General features: G+C 39.9%; 1 protein-coding gene across 2 annotated transcripts in view; it reads right to left on the reverse strand.

Moving 5' to 3' along the window:
- Positions 1 to 24,199, reverse strand: part of LOC137260001 (fasciclin-1-like) — a 119,219-nt gene extending 95,020 nt beyond the window's left edge. For both annotated transcript variants that reach the window (XM_067797682.1, XM_067797681.1), the window contains exons 1-2: positions 24,078 to 24,199; positions 20,529 to 20,768 (exon numbers count right to left, since the gene is read on the reverse strand). In XM_067797682.1, coding sequence (XP_067653783.1) covers positions 20,529 to 20,627 — 99 coding nt within the window. In that variant the 5' untranslated portion in view covers positions 20,628 to 20,768; positions 24,078 to 24,199. The remainder of the gene's footprint in view (positions 1 to 20,528; positions 20,769 to 24,077) is intronic.
- Between the last annotated feature and the right edge of the window lie 2,115 nt (positions 24,200 to 26,314).

The following is a 26,314-nucleotide window of genomic DNA, read 5'->3' on the forward strand; positions in this document are numbered from 1 at the left end:
AGCTGCTCCTGCGTAAATAATTCATCACTCTCGTTAGAGACCTATAAATAGATGATACATTACTGAGAGTAATGGTGCCTCTAAAGAATGAGATGCCTGGAAGATCTGAGCTTCCTTGAAAATTGTCCAGAGCTCCACCATTCCCATTGCAAAGTCACGTCCCTTTAACATTCCCGGATCCACTGGTCACAGAATTATCTGTCCTGATAATGACAATGACAGTGGTCGGCGGTTTGACCACTGTTGTAGCTAATGTCCTTAAAGACCATCACCATCACAATAATCATCACCATCACCATCGTCACCACTATCATCACCATCACTGTCATGACATCATCACTGTCATCATCACTGCCATCATCAAATCATCACTATCATCACTATCATCACTATCATCACTATCATTACAGCACTATCTTGACCATCATCACCATCACTATCATGACAATCATCACCATCATCACTATCATCACTATCATCATTATCATCACTATCATCACTATCATTACAGCACTATCTTGACCATCATCACCATCACTATCATGACAATCATCACCATCATCACTATCATCACTATCATCATTATCATCACTATCATCACTATCATTACAGCACTATCTTGACCATCATCACCATCACTATCATGACAATCATCACTATCATCACTATCATCACTATCATTACTATCATCACTATCATTACAGCACTATCTTGACCATCATCACCATCACTACCATGACAACCACCTTTATCTTTTGCAACCAAGGTTTGTCGTAAGATCAAAGACCAGGTTTCGATTTTCACACAGGTACAATGTGTGAAGCCCATTTCTGATGTCCCTGCCGTGATATAGCTTAAATATTGCTGAAAGTGGCACAGAAATAGGGACAATAATGCGGTTTAGGAACTGTGAGACAAGCAAGCTGGGTTCATGCAAGTTATTTTACGTTCAATGTTCATGATATCAACCACTGGTTTGTGTGTTCCAGATTTGTTTATTTTCAGATAGGGATCCTATAGTTGGAATATTGGTGAGTGCGGTGTTACACAAGCAAACAAACAAGCAAACAATTCTGTTTCAAACAATTGCTGACACACAATTTTTCTGTACTGATTTCACCGACATCAGTTAGATTTCGACTTCAAGTTTGCATGTCCATACTTGTAGACATGTAAATCAGACTCTCTAACAGCGTTCCTCGTTACAGATGTCTTGAATATGACATTTTGTGTCCAGTGACAGTTATTGTCCTTCATGGCTGATGGATTCTCATTTACGCGCCACTGATTCACAAACAAATTGCTGTTGAAATTCCAACACAGCTTTCACATCAATGATTTGCTTTTTTCTACACGTTAAATTACTTTTGCCATACAGCAAAACAGAGTCGTGATATATCAAATCTGGATGCCGAGGCGGGGCAAAATGGCACATAAGTGTCAAGCAGCTTGTGCAAACACGTGCAAAAACTATCACGTGACGGCTGACCAGGCTCAATCACAGTCACGTGACAGCTGCAGTTTCCTGCCAAATAAATCACCCACCGGAACCCGGGCATTCCAGCGGTCAGCGACATGGTCACTTTGAGGGCAAATTGGTGGGGGAAAAAAGATCATAGATTCTGTTTCAGTTAGCTCCCTGCATATCGGATATTTCCATTCAGACAAGTTCCGTGTAATTACAGCAAATGACGTTTGGTGGCTTCTCATTTACATCCGGGCAATCTAAATATACATGTCAAGTTATACCTGGTGGTTGGGAAATACAATTTCGTTTACAATTATGAAACGTAAACCACTTTACACAATCACAATATGAGGAGGTGTCTAAAAGCTTTCACCATTAAGAACCATAGCTGTTTCATTATAGCGTTCCAAAAGAGATAAAAAAAATTACAAAAAACGATGCACATTACAGAGCTGACAGCGCACAGCTGTGTTTAACGTCCTGCATCAAAATCAGCGGATGGTGTACTTGTGATGCTGAAGTCGGATTTAACTCAGGGCGATGGGGTAGCCCAGTGGTTAAAGCGTTCGCTCTTCTTGCCGGGTTCGTTTCCCCACATGGGTACAATGTGCGAAGCCTCTGCCTGGTGTCCCCCGCCGTCATATTGCAGGAATAATGTTAAAAGCGTTGTAAACCTAACCTCACTCATTCACTCTGACTTAACTCGCAATAGGCATGATTTTCGTTCCGTTATACAGAATTCCATTTTGTCATTTCCACGATTCACGCTTGTTTTTATGTGCTATTTGCAATGTTGCATCTGTCAAATGAAACGCATCTTTGAAGATGCTGTTAGTCTAAGTCGGATCTCTAGCTGATGACACGCATTCCCGCTCCTCCCGATTTGCCCTGGACAAGCATTGCTGATATTAAATTTGAAAAGAAATCTCAGTTGCTATACATTCGCTGAATGTGTTGCGATTTTACGCCTCATTTGAACTCTTTCTGACTTTTTTTGAGCTGGGTTTTACGCCGCTTTTTGCAATTTTCCATTAATATTGTGGCTGGGGTAACAACAAATCTGGTTCACACACTGTACAAATGTGGGAATCGAACCCGAATCTTCGGCATGACGAGCGAACGTTCAAAATGCCCGAAACTGAAGGGATGTACAGAGTTTACACTTAAACTCTGGATTGGATAAAAACATTTGACTAGAGGAACCGTTAACAAAATGGCACTATGCTGGAGAAAATAAAAAGAACAACAAAAAAAACCCACCTAAATATTGATGAAAACACACTTGAGTTAACAGGATCGAATATTTGACATCGAACACATTTGATCATCGAACAAGTACTCCTGGCCCATAGTATGTTGATCCACGTCAAACATCGATGCAAACGGACTGTTACCCGTAACTGTAGTTTTAATGTCTGTTCACCTGAAACTGTTTTGTTATTGAAATTAACCATTCTGACAAGTATGAAACACATTAACTGAAAAATACATGTTATCGTAAAACATTTTACCGCGGAGCCCCAGTCCATATCGACATGCATTGTTTTAACTGTTGTGTTCGCTACCACCTGCAGATGGGCAGTTTATCATTGACTCTTAATGTTTACTCGTTCTGTTGAAACCATATATACTCTCAGATACCTATCTCATTTTATCGACAGCATAAACAATTTCAGCTCGGCACTGTGAGACATTTATGTAATGTGTACGTTTACCGACAGGTTGGGTTTCTACACATGGTTGCGTTTAGTTTGAGACTTGGTAACGAAGCCCATGTAATTCCTATATTTGTGCCGTGAATATCCTCCCAGATCAAGGGGTCAGGCAACCGTGGCGTGTAATAGTCCAAGGGACGTAACTCCCTACTTTGACGCGATAGTTTTACGAGGTGAATTGCGCAAAGCGTGTAGAATGGAGTAAGTTAGCACATATTCATTCATAACAACTGCATGGTTATTTTTGTCAAGTCCCTTGTGAGAGAGCGGCCACAGTGCGGAGAGTTTCTGAACTTTTGTGAGTCAAGAATTAAATTGTGACGTGTTAGTTACACTTCTTAAGATATAATTAAGAATCGATACTGCATAGGGGCACAATGTTATTTATTGAAAATGGCATTATTAAGTACATTACGGTAAACACTAAAACACCATTTAATATACATTGTAGTTTGACGGCATTGTATTGTTTCTTCTGCTTTTCTTGATATGATGCCGTGACATCCATATGAACAATTTGTGTATTGTTATACGCTCTGGGACAACTGCCATTTATCAACAGTTTCATTAGTCGCCTTGTGTGTGCAAGTCAAACACTCACTCACTCAGTCAGACACTCTGTGGTCTAGGGGATAAAGTTCTGCTCGCAAGGCCGAAGAACCGGGTTCGAGTACATAAGTACAACGTGTGAAGCCCATTTCTGGTGCCCACCGTGATATTGCTGGAATATTGCTAAGACTCAAGCACCTATTCTGAATCACTGACACAATCCTACAGCAACAATCTCTCATGTACTCTCAATGTGGACCATGCTTGCCACACAAGGTGACTATGCTTGTCGTGAGAGACGACTTACGGGATGGGGCGATCAGGCTCGCTGACTTGGTTGACACATGTCATCAGTTCCCATTTGAGCAGATCGATGCCCAGGCTGTTGATCACTGGATTGTCTGGTCATGTAGCTGGAATACTGCAGCGTGAAACTAAACTCACTCCCTCAACGTGGAATATTGGCAACCTGCTTGTCTCGAACCTCTTTTACGTCGAAATGCTATATCATCCCAACACATACAATGAACATGCGCTAACCTTCCAGTGCAAAACTTTTGAATCGTGAAACTCGAACTACATGTTAAACACACAAATTAAAGTGTTCTCTTTGTTTCGTATCGACCCCTAATACAGCACAGAACAATAGACGTGGAAATGTTGGAAAGTTGTGCTTTGGTGCTTAACGGCGACCTGCCCGTCTACACAGGTAATGTGAATAAGGGGTTGTATATATACATCTGTACACTCGGGGGCGTCTGTAAAAAACAGTAAATGTCAAACCATAACTGGTTCTGATTGAACGCTTGGGACATTAATCGAGCTCGTACCAACTCAGCACCACATTTACCATTACAATCAATAAAAAATACACCGTCCCGATAAACTATGTAGGAAAAATATTATTGTTTTTAAATATCTTGCATTATCTAATTCATCAACGTTGCTTTTTTGCATGAAAACGCACGAAATTTCAGATAACCCAACGATAGACTTGAAATGGTCAGATTGAAAACTGATTGCACTGCGAGAGGTGTAATGTGTAGGTTAGCCAGACTCTATTTATGGAGTACCTAATGATACATTGCTATTGTAAGAGGTCGCTTCAATTTATTAATTGTACCAGGCAGTGTTACTCCCACTCTCGAGAGCTTGTAGTTTGTAATAAAACAATATAAGTGTTGCGTAAGGTGTATGGTGTGACAGGTATTTCTTTGAAGTTGACGGGTGACAAAGTAGATACATTTTATGAGTAATTTATCATGAACAAGTTCTTATAAATAACCTCCGTCGTCTTTGTGCTTATTGGTCCATCACGGGCGTAATGGTGACAAGGGAGGCAATTCTGCAACTCAACTGAGGCGTTTCAGTGTTGAGAATTATTAAGTATGGAACGAGGTGGGTTAATGGGTGTACAAGCTAGTGCAGCGTCTTAGAATTAAGTTTATTCCATTGATTATAAAAGTCTCTATTGTTCATATGAACAAGGTCGAGTGAATATCGTTTAAGTTGCCCTTACAATTGATCGCTCGCACGCTTCACATCAGTTATAACTGCACAAATGAATGAAGATCAATTAGATGTCTGACTCGGTGTCAGTATTGACGCTTTGTTGAGTTGCATAAAATATTTAAGTTCTTTGTCCTATTAGTCGGGTAGGTTGTTAAAAAACTTGGAAATATTGAAAAACAAACCCGTTAAGGTCAAGGATGACGTCAGTCTTCTTGATTGAAATAAACTCCATGATGTTCCTTGAAGAACACGTATATTCATGAGACACCTATCCAATTCATAAATCAAAATCATATTATGTAAGTTAAAAAATATTACAATTTGAGAACTCAATTAAATCCAGAGGTGATAAGCGTAACACTTTGCGTAAAGTCATTAAGTATGTTTGAAGTATGTTCTTTAGTCAATAGTAACGTTACTTACATGGGCATTCTTTCAATGCAAAGCTGGGGTTTGATTCTCATCATACATTTAGACGTGATTATCACGAATGCTAGGTAAGATGGTGAATACTGAATAACGGCGTAAAACACATGTACCCGTTGTCTAAATATGTGTCAACACAATATGCTTCTAGTATTGCGATGACATATTGTTATTGATCAAACAAAAGAAAACCTACACCTGTCAGTATATTGTTTCCAAATGAAATGGTTTTGTAGCCTAGTGACTGAGCCGTTGACAATGCACGGGGGTCGTAATTTTATCAGAACACACTTAACCTCTGAATATATACAGTTTTGATAGTAACAAATAAGCCCATTTAAACTGAAAAGCAGCTCCAGTGAGTTAGGAGAAGACCCTGCCGAAATAGGGCAGGTCCATATGTAGGTCTGTAGCGTTGTAGGTAGGCAAGAGAGTGGGGGAAATAATATGGTTCAGGAACTGTAAGACAAAACATAACACAAGAGTAAAGATCGTCTTAACACTATGACAATATGGAAGATTCACTGCTCTGGTGCCGGCAGTGTTTTTAGTTTTGTACCCCAAACCCCTCAAACACATGAAGGTTGGTGAATACACCTAAACACTTTACATAAAATGTTTGCTTTTTATAAATGTGTTTCTCTCTGACATTGTTTTCCATATCACACGAGAACTATTGGCGTGAGTTTTGATATTACACCAGTGTCGAAAGACGCAGATGTGTAATGCAGCGTTCAATAGAAACGCCACCAAATATTGTTCAGGCTTTAGGACCTCCGGCAATCTGATTGGTTAATAATGTAAACTACAACTTCGCGAGGGTTAAAAATTGGAGTCAATTTTGTACACAATAGTGTAACCCAATCAGATTGCCGGAGGTAATAAAGCCTGTCGCTGACGACCTAATTTTGTATACTTCCGGCACAGCAACTCGGTCTTTGGCGATTTAATAAAAGAACAACAAGAGCATCCCCTCGAAAGGCCCGGAAACGTGGACAGATGCATTTGATCCTCGTGAGACTTTTAAAATACGATATATTCAATGACGAGTGTGTAATTGTCCGGTTTTCGATCATGTCGCTGTGATTTGCTGATGCACCTTTACAGGTTACTAGTATACAGTAAGGGGGTTGGATAGTAACGGGGACTTAGTTTATCGATTTCCGGACCCGTGGTGGGCGCCTGTGGATTTTGGTGTTTCCGATGGAAACAGACAGTAGAGCATGTGGCTAGGTCTACCATTCTTTGGTCTGTCTGGAGTACTGACACTCTGTCGTTGACGTGTGACAAGTCTTCCGATGGTGATTTTGCTGCATCCCATCGTCCTAGCTACATGCTCTTATGTCTGTTCCAACTGCATCACGCCGATTGCTCTCTCCTTCTGCTCTGGTGTTAAACGATGCATGTTCCTGGTTGTCAGTCCATCAGAGTGATATAAGAGAATAAACCTGGTTAGTTTAGTCCATTAAAGTGATGTAAGAGAATAAACCTGGTTAGTTTTCGTATCTAATTTGATACGCGTAACTTTGTGCACAGTTTCCATTTTGTTCGTGTAAATTCGTTTTTTCACAAAATATGAAATGCAAGTGCAAATATTCACTGAATAGATATGTATGAGATCTGTGGTTTAACTATTTTCAAATAGGCTGACAATTATTTTGACAATTTACGTTTTTGCTTTGGTGACGTTTCTTGTGGGAGGTCTTTAACCATAAGTTGTGAAAACACAAAACCCAAAGCATAAGTAAATTGATCACGAAATTCAAATTTCGCATCTAGTGTTCTCGGTAAAAGAAGGAATACATTTAAACACTTGAATTGACAAGGTTAATGTAAAAAACGGGTAACATGACGTGATGCCTGTGACACATACATCAACACTGAACAGGCATATCTTGTTTTCGCTTATATTTTTTTCTTCAGCACCATCCACTCCAACACATTCTTTTACCCGGCCCATTAGATGCATTTCTAATGAAACGTAAAGTTTTGAACCTCTTAAAATACAACTTTTCTTTATTCTGGGAAAAAGCACTTTACGTTAAACATAAACATTAACTTTACGTTAAACAAATCTTGTTTCTTCGTTTATGCTGTTTTCACTTCCAGTCACCGTCAACATGGATGCACACATTCTTGTTCCCAGCGCACACTATTGCTAATGAAGCGCACAATAGAAATTTTAAACCTCATACATTGCATCTCTTCTTTTATTCCCGAAAAAAAACACTTTACGCTCCTTAAGTTTGAAAATTTAACTTGTTGCTTTGTGTTTTGTAATTAATTCTGGCACCGACAGATGAAGTTCAATAGAGTGTGACGCCAACATAATGACAATTAAGCTCAATCAGGTTCTCACAGCTGTCCCAAATGGTCTTTTCTTGCATTTTTATGGTCCTCAACTGCTGTTTTTCGACATGTATTAATGACACAACGAATTCCATCTTACACTAATTAGATTAATAATTGAGAGGTTGTGCATTGATAAAAACAATCATCTCGGGTGAGAGGGTACAGACATATTTTCAGCGCGTTCTATGTCAGTGATTTAAGTCTCAGTTTAGAGTTACATGAAACGAAAGCAATATCTCTTTGCGGTAGAGAAACACAAACAAACAAAAAAGAACCCAAATCAGTCTGTAGTTGTCGTAGATAGAGATAGGACACATTACGAACTGCATGCAACACTGTCTTATGACAAGAGGTAAGACTGATAAACGACTAAAGTTACTTAGACTGAAGAAATCCAAAGACCTTCCCATACATTGTGAACAGAATACACGAAAACCTGATTTTATAATACACACAGCGAGTATTTCTATGTATTTTATCTTTATTTAATCTCTCTCAGATATATTATTGTTAGGTCATCCAAACAGATCCATCAGACCTTATACACAGAATGTGTCATTTTGTACCGGTGAAAGCGGGTTAAGAGTATAATAATTAATTGTTAACACATCGTTGCCGCCCATTTAACCAGCTGATACATACATGAGTATAGATTCATGAGTATAGTGTGTTGTACTTGTATGAGCGATCACTACCTTCTTGACAAAATCTCATGTGGGTATGAGTCAGGGATGTATTTTAAGCCCTCTTTTATTCTGTCTTGTTTGCAAAAATGTTGTATCTCATATGTCAGTGTATCATAATCGCTTGAGTGATTGTGGTGACATGTTTAATGTCTACACCGACACGATAAAGAGGTTGAATAAGATAGCTCGCGATGTAGTCAAGGAGAACGTATGTTCTTAACAGTATGTTGCTCGTATCTGTCAGTGAGGACGGGGACGCCTCATTAATCATGCTTCACCACTTTGCAACGTCTTTTGCTGAGTTTTTAACTCTCTTGCGCACTTAGGGTTTTTCAAAGAGTTCAGAGAAATGTAGGTATAGAAAATGCAAGGTCATGTTACTTTAATAGTTTTGCTGGAGTTTTCAGAATCATTATGAGAAACCTGACTACCTGCCTGTCACCCTGCGGGAATTTCTAGGTAGAGCGCAGTGATGGCGCCAGCAATGTCTTAACCACTCTTAAGAGATTTATGTGGATTCGATGGTTACTCTGTGTGACCTGTGTAAGTATTATATTTTGTGTGCGCGTGCGTGTGAGTCAATGCATGTTTAGTGTGTGTTTTTGGAGAAACGACGATGTGTCTGGTGTCTGATCCAGATCTGGTGACGTGAAAGTCCGCAGATATCGCTACGTAAAACACTCACTCATTCTCCTCGAAACACGTGCTGTGTCAAAAACTGCGTGATTGGCAATCACAATTCATGACGAGACATGCACATATGTACACAGGAGAAAGCTATATAACGATGATCGGTTGGACGATGGGGTAGTTTAATGGTTAAGGCGTCCACTCGTCTCACAGAAGACTCGTGATCGATTCCCCATAGCGTGAATTGTGTTAAGCCCATTTCTTGTTTCCCCTGCCATGGTATTGCTGGGGTGTTGCTAAAGACGACGCGAAACAAAACCCATGACAGAGTGAGTGAGTGAGTGAGTGAGTGAGTGAGTGAGTGAGTATGGTTTCACGTCGCATCGTGAGGGATTACTAACACTTTAACCATAACTTAGCTCACTTGACAAGAGGTACTTGTGTATGGAAAGCTCATCCACCAGATTTTCGTCATATATTACTGAATTGTGTGGAATGATCAATTCCACCACTGCTGAACAAGACACTCTGCATAATATATACATGCAACAATGCCAAGGAACCGAGGCCTGTTCTTTAATCAGTATCATCAAGACTGATCGTCGGGCACACGCAATGCCAATTACAAACAACATTAAATAAATTATTTTCATTCCCATTTGATCTGCTATCGATCTTCATTTCGACTGATTTCTAGTCCAGTAGATATCTAGTGCAATCATATCGATTACGGTTATATTAAGTCACTATAACATCGCAATAACCACCATTACTGTTACTGTCTACAGTACAACAGTTACTTATTAAGTGTTACTACCACTTTTGGTTTATTGCTATCATTATTGATCATAAAGGCCGATTATAATTATATACTCTTAGAAAAGTAGGGAACCTGAACTTTGAAGTCTGATAGTAAGAAAACCCATTGAGGAACTTAACAATGGCATTCGTCTTGTGTATGCAGCATCATTTCACGTTATCCCCACACGCAAACACAATGCATGGGAAGCACGTGCACAACGTGGGAGCCACCTACACGTACATTGGGTGTCATTATGAATCTTTACTTTTTTTCAGGCAGGTTGATAAATCACTGTAGACCATTTTTTCCGATAAGTTTCCTGCATCTGTGCATGGTCAGGGTTTTCAGGATCAAATCACGCACTACTGACTGAAAATTGTAAACCTGAAATTTTCATGTCATACTGCAGTCACCTAACAAGGGGATAACTGAACGAACAGCTTTGCTTTGAAAGAAATCCATGTGGTGATGCATTCTCAAAACATTATTGCTATTGTATCAACACTGATTCAATCCCATATATCTCCCGGTTTCGACAATCGAACGTTGAAAATACAGATCACTATACTTTCTTTGAAGAGTATAGGTTCAGGCCGATGGCGAATATAATTTCAGGGAAGAATGTCTGGTTTCCTTTCACATTATCATCATCATCGTCATCATCGTCATCGTCATCGTCATCGTCATCGTCATCGTCATCGTCGTCCTCCTCCTCCTCGTTATAATTTAAATTAATTGCCTCCGCCCGGATAGCATCTCGTTTTAATGCCCTTGTTTGATATGTTTTTCGTTTGATGCTTACACGTCACACTCATGTGACACAATGTTGAGGCTCTATGGGCAGTAGCTTGTATTCATCCAATGATTGACATCATGAGCATCGATTTACGTATTTGGGTCACGATGACATGAATCTACCATGTCAGCATGGCCGCCCACTCCATTCTGTTAGGTTTACGTCAAACCAGCCAATACCACTTCTAACCAGAAACTCACGTGGGGTCTTTTGTAAGAAACAACCGTTATATGCCGCCTCCACCGCTGGTCTCCAGGGAATGTCTCGCCCACATATAATATCAAAATAATAAACTATGCACATATGTTCATTAAAAATGCATGCAAGTCTGCTGTCAGTGATGCCAATGCAAGGCAATTGCTATGCATAATATAGTTTGACGTGTTACTCTTTCAAATAGGAGGACGGTGGGGCAGCCCAGTAGTTAACGCGTTCGCTCGTTACGCCTGTGATCTGGGTTCGATTTCCCACGTAAGTACAATATTTGAAACCCATGACCATTTTTAGTGTCTCCCTATCTTGGTATTGAGTGAATATTGCCAAAAGCGGCGTAAAACTAAACTCACCCAGTCACTAACTTTCTACCAGCGAAGAATTTGATCTTAAGTAACCCATGCTTCTTCTAAGAGGCGACTAACGAAATCGGGTGGTCAGGCTTGCTGGCTTGGCTGACACATGTTATCGGTGTCCAGTTGCGCGTAGATAGATGCTCATGATGTTGATCACTGGACTTGCAGACCGCGGCCATGTATCCGGAATTTTACTGAGTAAGGCGTAATACGAAAATCAAGCACTCCTACCACCCTTCTCGGCGAACACGTATCGCTTTCGCCACCTTGTATAGATGCGCACTCATATGACAGTTTATATGTAACAGTGTACGCTTAATGTCTCATTATTCTCGTGAAGATCCGGGTTAGAACTGATCTTCAATAACCAATGCTGATCGTGAGATGCGACTAACGGGATCGGGTGGTCAGGCCTGCTGACTTGGTTGACACCTGTCATCGTATACGCGTCACTGGATTGCCTGATCTCGATTATTTACCTACAGCATCCATATAGGGTTTTAATGTCGCTAAAACCTAACCCACGTGCAGCGTAAAACTAAAGTCAGTAATGTTTCACAGGTTGGAACTGGCAACTCTCATACCTCTTTGATTGGAACGATATCTCATTTTGTGAAATAATCCAGATTAACTATGCTCGGTCAAACAGTCAAACATTTTTTGCGCCCTTTCACATTTCCACAGTCTGCAGTACTGCCGCTTTATAAGATTCTTCAGGTTTCAAAATCCCAAACGACGCTGACATCGTTGGCGAGCATAATTGGGGTCTCCTTGATCAAGACGATTAATGTTAGGCAGTCATACAATAACGATATAACAGTGTCATTGTCCCCTGTCGTCACAAAAGCTTTACTTAACCCTTCCTAAACGTTCATAGCAACAAATCACGAAAGGTATTAATTAGAGAGTGGTTAATTAATTAAATGGAGACGAAAGGGACAATTCTTTGTCTGTCGCTTTAGCCATACGCTCTAGTAACAATTATTTTCATTACCTAACACTGCTTTTTGTACATGCAAGTTCACCCAAACCATCAACTTTCTATGGAACTGAACTAGTCTCCTACCACGTGTTCACAACAGTAACAAACAAACAAACAAAAAGCAAACAAACAAAAAACCTACAAGGCTGCTGAGTTGCCAAGCACTGGCAGTTTAAAAGATATCGCCAAATTGTAAAGAGAAGTGGGCTGGGGATACATCAAAGCAACAACGCACACATCTCGTTCAACTTGAACTACCCCCCCCCCCCCCCCCCCCCCCCGACTACTTAGACACCTATGGAATGGAATACTGTAAGGGACAGGCTTTTGGCTTTTTAGGCTTGTTTCCAAAGGTCGAGATCGCGAAAATATCCCTTACAGTATTCCATATACACTAGAATGGCGGTCCCCATGTCTTTAGTGGTATGCCATTCCAGGCAAAACACCGACAAACGCTATCTCCTGCTTGCATTGTGTCACGTGATACCCATTTATCGATGACGTCATGCGAAACCACTATGTGCTCTGTTAGGAAGAAACACCTTAATTGCTACCGTGTTTATTCAACAAATTGAAAGATGCTATCTTCTTAATTGACATAATGGCCCTGTCCCTTTCATACATTCCAGTACGTAGACTGGACAGTGTCAGGCATTACAATGGCGTCCACATGATGTCCATGAAGGCGTCCGTATATGGGGGCATGTTGTCAAGTTCAACCTAAACTCACGGTTCAAGTGTGACTTTTCAGGTTGTGTACTGACTACGTCATGTGGTTTTGGATGTATCAAACATTAAGTGGGTTAAGATGAATGTCAATATTGACTTTCGTTAAAACGCGTCTCCAGCTTGACAGGGAAGGTGTCAGTTGTTGACTCTCTTTCCTTCTCCTTATTCACGAATTTGTTTCTTAATTAGATACAACTTATGGAGGGGGAGTCTTGAGTAACAGTGCTTTGGGCAATATATCTTTATGCCACGATCACGATCTGGCGTGGGATAAAATCACGAGATGATGCAGGTGTTAACTCTCGAGAGGATTCAGGTGTTAGATTCCGAAGTGATGCAGGTGTTAAATCTCGAGGGGATCCAGATGTGAAATCTCGAAGGAATTCTTTTTTTTACAGGGGTCAAATCTGTTACATCCCTATGTGATGCATGTGTTAAATCCCGATGTATGGTCAGTTGCTAAATGTTTATATAGGTGATCCAGGTGTTAAATACCGACGTCATGTAGGTATTACATCACGAGGGAATCCAGGTGTTAAATCTCGAGAAACACAGGGAGTAAATCTTGAGGAAATTCAGGTGTTAAATCTGGAGAGGAGGCAGGTGTTAAAACTGGAGGGGTTCCTGGTGTTAAATCTCTAAGACATTCAGGTGCTAAATGCCGAAGTGATGTAGGACTTAAATAGCGTAGTGATTCAGATGTTAAATCCATATGTGATTCAGGAGTTGAATCCCCAAGTGAGTCGAGATGTTAAATTCCGCAGCAGGTGTGAAACGTTTACCATAACGAACAATCTGGAAATCTAATTAAGGTGGACAGGGATTCGAACACACGAGTGGATTTCTGGGACGTCCGTTGCAAAGTATTGTACGTTACACTACCAGGCCATACAAACGTTTGTCCCAGATTTATTTGTACTGGAGTCTTGTGTACCAGAATCGTTTGTGCCACCACCGTTTGTACCACAATCCATGTACCCGAAAACTTGTAGGAGAAACGTTTGCTAGCAGACTGTCTGCAGTGTTATGACTGATTGTTCATTATACAAATCCGAACGCTTTGTTTTTCAAATTCCTATGCTTGCAGTTCTTGGTTGTTTTTTAGGTATTGTTTTAATCTAAAAAACATGTTCGTTTTCATCAGATTTCATACGAGAGGCTATTGAGTTTGAAATCTACACGAGTGATAATTATGTTCAATTTGTATAACCGCATTTTGTTATTGCCTTTAGGTTTCACTACATTCAGAGAACTTCGAGTTACCGTGGAAAATACGCTCGGTCTGCCACGCAAATATTCTCACCTTTGTGAGCGCAAAGCCCTGTGAGTCGTACAGGTCGACGTAGATGTTATCATCAAAAGACGTCAAAGTGGGGAGCCTTTGTCCAGGTGTAAGCACAGGTATTAAGTTTGGTCATCAATCAACTCGCAAGGAATGCAATCAGTTCACTGGTACGAAAGTGAAAAAAAACGTTGAGGTGAGATAATACCTCCTTGTATGAGAGGGATTTGTATTTCGTGGATCCATATATTTGAACTTGGTTCTTCTGACGTGTCAAATGGACGTTTTAAAAATTTAATAAGACATTTGTCAGTTGAAATCAGTTTTTTATCACAAACAGGTAAATATTTACTTTCAGTAATCATACGCATTTATTATGTTCCGTTATGATAACCAACATAATAATTGTACTCTTATTAAAAATTAATGTTAACACAAAAAATTGTGCATGTCTGTGGGTGTTAATCACAAATTTCAGTGCAAGGATTTGAAAATGTACGCCATCCAGGCGTGAGGTATTGTAAAGCTGAAGGAGCCATATTAACAGAGACACAATTAGGATGGAGGTTAGAGCACACAAGGTATGGTTAACGACATCAGTGAACCTCGAGGTAATACATTTGAAAATTTAATTGCCCGTAAACGTTACTCGAAACTTCACCCTCTTTTGATATAGCCTCATCTGAGCGTTCTCGATGAAGTTGATGTATCTTTGGAGCTATTAACGTACAAACACGCAGTAATTGCGATGGTATGGACCTTCGAAAGAAAACTGCTCTTTAAAAAGCCATGACCCGTGAAGGTAATTTGAAAAGAAGTTGAAACCGACAAAGCTGAGTCATATTAATGCATGTGGTGTTCTATTAACATTGAAATACGTCGGTTCAAGGGTTCATTGAAGGTACAGAATATAACATAAAGTATAAAGATTTTAGCAGTTGAAAAGTTTATGTTGACAATGGCAACAGGTGGATTTAAAACAATCATGATTCCACTGACCATTCGTTATCTTTCTTAGACACAGCGGCACAGTTTACGCCAAACATTTGTGTATCCTTGTGTAATTGTGGCAAAAGAGATTTCTTCATGATGATGTTCTGTAGTAGTACTTATTGTCACGTGCCGACAAAGTCTGTATACCGTGACATAGTGTGATCCCTATGTATGAGAAACGAACAATGCCGTGACAGGTGGGAAGCGAGTGGTGATGGTACAAAGAAGACCTCGTGACTTGGTGAGGGGTCACCTGGCTGACTCTCTGACCATTAGCCGGACATTCCTAGACATAAAGGAGGACATCTCTGGACATAAATATGATTCATGCATCGGATGAAAAATGCCCTTTCTACCTTGTGTTAGAATATATATTTGATGAAACCCGCGATATCGTCTTAGTGTTGACAGCCAAGAGACGCTATCGCGTGTTTCATATAATATATATTCTAACATTACACATTTTTCATCCAATATATGAATTTGACATAAGTTAAGCTTTAGACTTGTGAGTATCAGTGTGACCTTGAAATACGTACTGTTCTTTAGCCAAAATGAACGAACCACGTATAAGCTACATAATGGGCACAAAGTTTAGATACCTGGTAAGCTCCTAGCTCTGTCTTCTGAGGAGAGTCAAGGACTATATGAGGCCTCTATTTATTTTTATGTGTGTCATCTCGGCTAGACAGAGCGTCCGACGAAAACCACATCTAATAAAACAATGTCATTATGGGTGTATTTTTTAAAAATTAATTTTGTACCTTGATTAATGAAATGAAATATTTTGATGACGTGGTCTATAAATTAATTCAAAACAGCTTATAAAAATTACTTTATGTGTGTGATTTTTCACTAATTTTGTAACTTGACTTATCAAATTTAATATTTCGATGATTTTGGTAATTGATAAAATCATTTCTATTCGGAATTTCGTAAATATATCTAGATGGAAACATATAAAGAGTAGGTAAGGTGAGGAGTATTTTTTATTACATCGGGGTATAAAGTTCCTCATCGGCCGGGGCACATGGGGTAAGAAATGGTTGTATGAAATCACGCCGAAGTCGCCATTCTGGGTGAGAGGTTGTGATGGATAAGTTTGCCTTATGGGGCGATGACCTCGCATATCACACATTGGAGTTTCAGTCGGGCACTCCTCAACCCTCAACCCTTAACCCTCAACCCTCAAAAGTCAACCCCCAACCCAACCCTCAACCCTCAACCCTCAACCCTCAAACCATTATCATACCATCAGATGAATCAAAATGGAAATGGCAATGGTTAATATAAGTGAGTGAGTGTAGTTTTACGCCGCTTTAGCAATATTCCAGCAATATCACGGCGGGGGACACAAGAAAATGGGCCTCACACATTGTTAATATCACGAACACTCTCTAACACAAGATACGTCGACCACAAAGTTTTTCTCAGACTGACACGGATTAAATGTAATGAAGAAACCTGGTGGTCACTTGACCAGGATCACCGCTTTCACTCCTATGACAAGGCATAGAAACAAGATTTTAAACAAAACAAACGACAATTATACGAGCAAAAGGTAGCAGACTTGAATTTGTATTGACGCAATAAAAACATGATCTTTAAGAGGGTACATGTATGGTAACCGAAATGTTTGGGGCAACACGTATACAATGTAAACGCACAATATCTCTCCCCAGTATGTAACACTTCAAAATATTAACATTGCATTTTGCAAAATCAAGACACACACACAAACACACAAAGGCAGACAGACAGACAGACAGACAGACAGACAGACAGACAGACAGACAGACAGACAGACAGACAGACAGACAGACAGACAGACAGACAGTTCTCTTTGAACGTAGGTTTATGTTAATTTGCGTAAGTTTGTTTAAATGTTCGTATTCTGCATTCAGACGTAAATTAGAAGCAAAAAGGTTATCAGAGCATGTTAAATTCCATCAACATATCTTTCTGTGTAGCTTTCATATAGTCACAGTGCACGTACTCTGTAATGGCTTCGCAGACGGAACAACAAAAGAAGGTTTTGTAGAGGCTCTCATTTCACGTCACTACCTACAGATATCATATTACATATTTATATATTTTCGTGACCGATTCATTAATTTGTGATTTCTTGCTTGATGGCCGCTCTGACCCTTCACAGTCACACCACAAGCGCTTCTACAATACGTCACAAGTGATTCATTCGCAGTCATAACCAATTCAATTGGGGTCTACGCGGGATCCAAACATGTCTGGCGTTGCTGAACTACGTACAATAGTGTAATCACATCTACTTTTGACCGTGCATTTTGTTATGCAACTTCCTTGTGTGTATTATTGAGGTTTCCAAAAATAGTTCTTTCTGTACTGTATTCACTTTGCTGACAGCTTGTGCAAGGAAGCGTTACATGAATAAACCACTTCTATATGAATACATCTCTCAAAAGTTTAATCTAAGAGACGCAACTATCATTAGTGTGAGACATAAACAGTAAATGTTAAGAGATATTTTCACGTCACAGAACGCTACAAAAGTAGATTCCACTCAAACACGGAGAGACTGCTCTATGACGACTAAAGGAGTGACTAATTTTATTAAGATGACGATTGATGGCACAGCTGTATGACGCGTTAGCAAATCATAAGCTCTTGTATTTCGACAGGGCGGCCATTAAATTGATCTGAGACTTCTGACCGTCCACCGGCCACAGTCGCCTGAGGTCATTTTCAGGTCACTTTCCCCACACAGGAACATACTCACGCGAAACAGAGAAGACTAAACAGTGTTATGAAATGTTTGTAAATGTTCACATCAACCGTTATTCTCTATCCCTCCGATCCCCTTCTTTATAACGCTTTCCTTTATACCTTTCTATTTTTGCTTTTGTACACCATTCTCATTTACACCTGTTTGTTTCTGGCACTTTCCTTTACATGGTTTATATCACCATACTTTTATTTCTTCGTAACATTTTCATTTATACTGTCATAACTCTGATTCATTAAATAACACTTTCATCAAAACTGTTATACTTTCCCTTATAACATAATACTTATGCTTCGAATTCTTTATAACAATGTTCTTTATTCCAGTGGATATCTGCTTCTTCATAGCATGTTCCTCTATACCACTCGATTTCTGCTTAAGTGATTCGGCTAGTCCATGTGACGGAGTATGTTGTCTGTTCAAACTTTGGTGGGCAAGACATGTATGAAAATTATACCATTACCAAGTATAGTTACATCACACGAACCAGAATGTATCAAAATGGGCATGTTGCGTAACGCCCTGTGGTTGTTGGTGATATTACGAAGGAAGAAACCCAGAAGGTTTTTTGATCAGTGTTATGCAACGTAACTAAAAAAGGATCAATATTGCTTTCTATCTCAACAGCACTGGTGTCTGTAGATGAAAACGATTTATGTCAGTGCGTTTTTGAACAACTCTAACTAATGCCATGTATATTCATCAACCTGTTAATAAGAAAATATTTTAATGACAATATGGGAATCTGTACTAAGTTCATTACCAGACAAAATGGAAGCGAACTGTACATCAATAAGTAAGCGAGCTGGAAAGACACTGTTGATAAATGAACGAAATAAACTGTTCCTTAAAAGCATATGACCTTCAAATACGACTTTGAAAAGAACTGTTCATTGATATACGTCCATGACATGAACTGTTCCTGAATATATGACCTTGAAATGAACCGTTCATATGTCATTGAAAGGAATTAATTAATATACGACAATCAAATGAACTGAATTCTCGATCGTGAAATCAATATACAACCTTAAAATGAACTATTCATGAATGCACGATCTTGACAGTTCATGCATTCACAACCTTGAAATTAACTGTGCACGAATAACGCCTTGAGATTATTTTTACATAAATATAACGCTTTGAAATGAAATCTCTTTGATGGAAAATTAAATATGTTAGGGGATAAATGCACAGGCTTCTTACCACCATATTCATTTTAACAGTAACAGAATACAATTATATCATTTTAAATTATGTGTTACAGATACAATTATGTTGAAGGCGGGTTGGTATGCCACGTCAAAGTTCGCATTTCGGTAACGCCGATACTTTTTTCATTTTGTAAACTATTCACCCGCTACTCCATTGATACCCTAAGTAGACACTAATACTACACTGGGAGTTCCATTTGCCTTTGAGGTCAAACTCAAATGTCCATATCCCCAACAAAAACAGAGCAAAGTTCACGAAGTCTCCCCGCCATGTTGTAACGTCATTGTACGGTTAATTATGGCGCTGCGACGTCAACACTTACCAACGTTATGTAATCTGTAACAAAGGTACGGTGTACCACCATGTACGACTCATGTCTTGAGGGTCCTGTGTAAATAGGGCTTGTTTTTCTATTACAGTGTGCATTGCGTGTAATTACCGGATCAATTACCATGATCCTTTTGGGGACGAGGTGCAGTTATCTAATATGCTGCAACCGGATGTCAGAGCCTCCCGTTCTATTTGTCGGACGCCACGACTAAAATGAGGGTAGGGTGTTTGAAAGGTGTGAAGAGAGGAGTGTATGTCATGGCACTCTGCTGTCTCAAGTGTTAATGAACTCGTTTGGTCGGTGTAGACTCAACTATCTCAAACGTTTCTGGATTTGTAGTGCGCATATGAACCATTCTGAAAGTTGAAACCCAGTCAGAAAAGTTTGAAAATTCTGGACGTGTATGAACCCAGATTAAAAACCTGAAAATGAATGAACGAATCTGAAATGGCATGCACCTGTCTGTAAGTACATGGACCAATTTTAAAGGGCTTAAACCATTTTGTCATGTGCATGAAGCAATTTTCAAGAGGACAAACCAATCTGAAGGTGCATAAACAAATCTTGAAGTGCATGAATCAATCTAAAATGTGAATGGACCAGTATCAATGTGCATAACACACTGTCTGAGAAATATGTATATTCTGACACACTCAATATCTAATTATGTACATCTTAAAATAAATTTCTGGCGCAAATCACGTAAGAAAAATCCTTCCTTTGTACTCACCCATCTCACCCTTCCATCAATTCGCATAAATTCCCATATCGACCGGCTTTCTCCATATCCATGGCAACACAATAACAACATGAATAAAATCCACTTCATCTTGGATCAACTGTGACGGCGTCTCGTTGAAGAATGTTATCCAAAGTCTGTACAAGGTTACACAAAACAACGGCTGTATCACTGACGGTACAGGAGCACCTTCTGGATCCTACACAGTTAGCTCAATCACGAGGCGCCCACCTGATCAGACAAACAAAACAAAAAAATGATATTACACAAACTTATCGAATTCGACAAATATCATTTATATACATATCATTCGCGAGTTTTAAGAAGCTAATTACCACAAAATATGTTAAAGACATACATCAAGAAACAACATGGCCCGATAAACACAAATATCTGCTCTTTGTAAGGATGTATACTGAAAAGGGGCACTAGGATCTGTTTTAATAGCAAACATGCCAAGGTATATACACGCCAGTAATCTGCTTCTCTGTCAGCTAAAACAGACAGTAGTATGTGTGCAGTTCTAATGGTTTAAAGGAACAGTTAAAGTAATGACACAGTTATATAGATATATATGCGTGTGTGCGTGCACGTGTGTATGTTTGTGTGTGTGTGTGTGTGTGTGTGTGTGTGTGTGTTTGTTTGACAGCGTACCTAACACAAAGTCTTGTTATTAACCACCAATATAAATATGCTTCAGACCACAGAGCTTTGCTCCAATGTACACTCGTATTTATAAACCCCATATATATTATCTTCAGATGAGTATTTTCACCCAATTCAGCGAATTTTAGAGGATAATATATATCAACAGGATGTTTTAAACCTACGAGATAATATGGAGAACCCCTTAACTTGAAGGGCCCACTGAGAATGTATCAGTGCATCTGTTGTGTAGTTAGAGACAGCGATGCTTCCAAACCACTGCGATAGGCTGTCAGAATCGTTTCAGGTACCATTGCTTGTCTAACTATTGTTTGTATAATTACTATAAATATTTATTATTACTGACAATATTTAACATACATATCCGTCTTAAAATACCTGTGCTAACCCTGTAAAAGGTTTGTCATGTTATCAAGTATATATTCAAGAGAAACTGGAGCTTGTTAACTACTCTACCTTTTAGACAAGATAAAAAAAATAATAAAAAGGACCCAAGTAAGTCTGGTCTAGACTGTCTAGACTGAAAGTTTTAAATAAATCTGCTCTGGCTCCTTTTTATTTTTTTCAATTCATTTTGAAATATATCATTCAAATAATACTACGGTGATACTGGTTTTCAGTTTCAATATTTGTTGTAAGAGACGCCCAACAAATGTGGTCTGGCTCTCTAACTTAGATGATACCTGTCACCGGTTCCCATCTGCATAAATAGATTCTCATAACATCAAACATTTGTCCGGGTTACGTAATTTACAGGCGTTACATAGGTGAAATATTTCTGAAAGCTGTTTTGAGGACCAAACATATGGGAGTCTTGAAGTCTTGTAAGTCATGCTTCAGAGATGTTGTCATTTCGGGATTCACGCTCTGTGATATTTTGTAGCATGTTGTCTTGTATTTATCGATGTATCGACAATTACAATTTTCATGCGGAATTATTCGATCTAACATCTAACCATCCAGTGATCAACAACATGAAATGGGCTTCACATATTGTATCCATGTGCGGAATCGAAACCGGGCTGTTGGCGTGACGAGTGGACGCTTAATCCACATAGCTACCCCGCCGCCCTTAGATATGAAAACAGGGGACACAGATTACATTACAAAAAAGCAGTATGTCACGGGATTAAATGTATGTTTCACTGTCTAGCATTTCGGCAATAAACCAGCCATAACATTAAATCTTTACAAGAGAACAAACATAAATGTCATAACCAACAAACATGGTATATTCATTTTTATATATTCTACGCATGACCACGAACTGAAACGCCAGGAGCTTCGGGTTGCAACACTCGTATACCTGTCACATAAAAAAAGAGAAATGGAAGCGGCTCCCTTTCAAACAAACTCACGGTTTGACGGATATTCTGAATGTGTGTACTCTGTGAATATGGCGTGCTGAAATAGGGCGTAATCAACAATTTCTGTGTTCATTAAAACACACAAAGAGGATGTTGTTGCTGCGTGGCTATTTTTTTCTAGGGTTGATGTTAGAGATGCTCAACGGGCGTCTGTTCAGGGTATGTGTTCACTTCAAGGCAATAATCTATGTGAGACGCATAGCGTGACTACTGTGACTACTTCGCAATACCGCGACAACTACAGCTGGTAACGACTGTGATTACTGCTGGTTGATGCTGCTTGCTTTGATTTGTGCTGCATCACAGCACCATGTACAAAGCATACTACTACTACTACTACTACTACTACTACTACTACTACTACTACTGCTACTACTACTGCTACTACAGGTGCGCTGCTACAACTACTACTACTACTACAGGTGCTGCTACAACTACTACTGCTACAACGGGTGCTGTTACAACAACTACTACTTCTACTACAGGTGCTGCTACAACTACTTCTGCTTCTGTTATTCACACCTCTACTGATGCTGTTAAACAACGGCTAGTAGTTCGTGGCAGCAGTAGCAGCAGTAAAAGAATTAGTAGTAGTAGCAGCAGCAGCAGTAGTAGTAGTAGTAGTAGCAGCAGCAGCAGCAGTAGTAGTAGCAGCAGCAGCAGCAGCAGCAGTAGTAGTAGTGGTAGTAGTAGTAGTAGTAGTAGTAGCAGCGGAATTAGCAGGAGCAATAGTAGTAGTAGTACCAGTAGTGGTACTACTTACACTATTACTACTACTTGTACTATTACTTATACAATTACTGTTACTAATTAAAACGAAAATGCAGCAGAGAGGGTTCGAGTGATCGAGGCTGGTAAAACTCATCATCAACTCTGGGCCCTTGCCTCTTCTTCGGGTGATATGTAGGCTTGACAACACTACAGCCTTCTGCATTAGCCAGGGTGTCAGACGGGTTGTGCTTCCGATGGAGAGCCTGGGCACTCCCCTCATAGTCTGTTAGTATCAATATTACCACCACTTTCACTATCACTTACACTATCACTATCACCGCTGCTACTGGTCCTGTTACTGTTACCAGAGGTGCTGCTGCTACTGCTATTATCAACTGACAGTAACTAATAGTGGCACTACTAAAATGACTTTGTAATACATATTCCCCACAACCACCAGCCAATAGGCACTAACACTGGAGCTACCTCCACTTGCACATCAACTTCAACACATTCCACGTCAACGACAACAGTGACCTGACATCAGGTGCTAGTTTGACAAGCAAATTAACTGCAAATATACGAATTAAAACGTTCAAACTGACCCTGATTACCTGCACTTGCAGCTACCCCTTTCCGCCTCGACTACATACGTATAAAGCATTCATTTGTGGCAGTGCTAAAGGTACCCTGTCACATACCCGCCATCACCAACGTTTTGTTGACAGCGAAGGCATCAACGGAAGCACCTGCTTGACCAAGTATCACGATTGTCAACACAAAGTAGCCACTGTACCTTAATGGTGAAGCTAGCCTTGTGTACATTGTCGTCCAGTTGTCTATAAAACGGTCAGTATCCGCCAATAAGTAGGCTACCCGTAACACGCGTCCTTCTCTGGCGAGTTTCCCCCGTCGAGTGTTTCACCTAGCCATGCATGACTGACTCGGCCGTTGTCGACCACGCTCTGCTGAACCAACGCTCTATTTACTATTGACACAGTGACTTAACACTCACTGTGGGAACATGCATGTGCAGTTATATGCATAAATGTATACACAGGTGAATGTTCTTGAGTATGTTGAGTTGAGCTGACGCGTGTGTGTACGCAGTGTCTGCGTGTGTTTGTTAAACCCGTTTAGCACAATGAGCCGATGAGGTGAATGGGACTGATCACCACAGACAGTACGGTTTTCCTGCTATAATACTCGTGTGTGCAAGTGGACGTGCGTATCTGTGCGTGTCTGCTTGTACCATTTCACAGACGAAACTGGTTTAGAGTGCTATGCAGAGTCTATATACCTATCACACACAGTTGCCTGTCCAGTCCTGGTTCCACCACTAAATGGCGTTTCACACGCATGCAAGCAACAAATACCCACTTCATGAGACTGGGAATCGAACCACCGACCCTCCTATCTCCGAGTCGCGGATCTAGGCACGGCGGTCACAATGCCGTTGGAGGGAGCCTGCTCTATCTTCGGACTGACGGACTTGTAGTCCTCACCGACTTGTAGTGAGTGAGTTACGATTTTAAATCACTTCAGCGGTATTTTTGCCATATCATGACTATATCAAGTTATATATTGGTAATAATTATAGGTAAAGTATAAAAACCTGTCAACTATGGACAGTAAAACAACTAGACTATCGCAGATATATATTTTAATAAAATTTAAAACACCTTAGCCATACAGGACTAGACAATACAAAAGCTGGCTAGAGATTGCCAACAACTGAAGGTAGATCATCCAACTGTCATCGACTTGTTGTCTGTTTACAAATGACCGTTAATGTTTATGAAAGATTCTGTCTATCTGCCGTCAGCTCATGAATAACTTTCTGCGTCCACAAGAAATGTCTGCAGAGACTAGAGGTGACTGTATAGTTTCGATTATATCATGAGCATGTATCTATCCGTCCGTGCATCCATCCATCCCTGCATCAATCCATCAATGCATCCATCCATCCATCCATCCATCCATCCATCTATCCATCCATGCATTCATACGTGCATCCATCCTTTGATGCATCCACCCGTGCATACTTTCATCAATCCAACCATCCAACCAACCAGTAAACTAACTACAGATTCAAAGATCAAAACGTACCGTAATACAAAAACATCCGTACAAAATGGTGAAAGCGTTTTCCTGTGTATACAGTAAGTGATTTTGTGTCACCAGAGCTATTTTTAACCATTGTATCCTGCAACATGAGCCGTGTCGGCGGCAAAACATCAACGTCAGGTGACGTCGGAGGGAATGGCATTCATTTGTGTTGCACAATGTATACAAAAAGAGTTATGGGTTACACTTGAACAATACCACATGAAATGAATCATTCTGTAGGTACTGAAATACAGCATACTGTAGGAGTACTCTTCAACGCTACTCTAGCCGACAGCTTTTGTGTTCGGCGAGGACTAGCTTTGACGCTTTGTGTTCGGCGAGTTCATGTGTATGGATGTATGCATATAAAATATAAATCATACACTGCAGATTACAAGCATACATCGAAAGCTGCCAAAAGAGACATGGAATAATAGACTGGCACAATTTCCTCGTAGGTACTAATGTTTGACCATAGAAGCTGCAGGGCCCAGAACGATAAAATGTGGGTTCTGATCAGAATGTGTAGGTGTTATATGTTAGCTAAAATATAAGTAATTCACAGCCAAGAAAACTTGTGACAACTACCAAACTGAGTTAAAGAGTTAAATTCACTCTAGTAACTGACTAGTCTTCGATTGCTCCAAACAAACATCTATCAAGATCCAAGTTTTCTGAAAAAGTCTGTAATCCAAATTGCTTCCCCGAAACTTACAGTCGTTTCACTTTCAGATAAAAGCTGTTGATCTAGACAAAATTGAGAAATTACTGAATGGTATTTTTTGATAAATAATACTCCTAGTTATTTGGGATGAACAATGAGTTTGGCATAAGGATCCAAGTGGTTTTCATCAGGCACCGGGATTAAGGACCGACGTTAATAGGTACACGGTTGGTGACTATACTTGGTGATCCGGACACAGC

This window comes from Haliotis asinina, chromosome 13 (assembly GCF_037392515.1).
Source record: "Haliotis asinina isolate JCU_RB_2024 chromosome 13, JCU_Hal_asi_v2, whole genome shotgun sequence".
Taxonomy (NCBI): Eukaryota; Metazoa; Mollusca; class Gastropoda; order Lepetellida; family Haliotidae; genus Haliotis; species Haliotis asinina.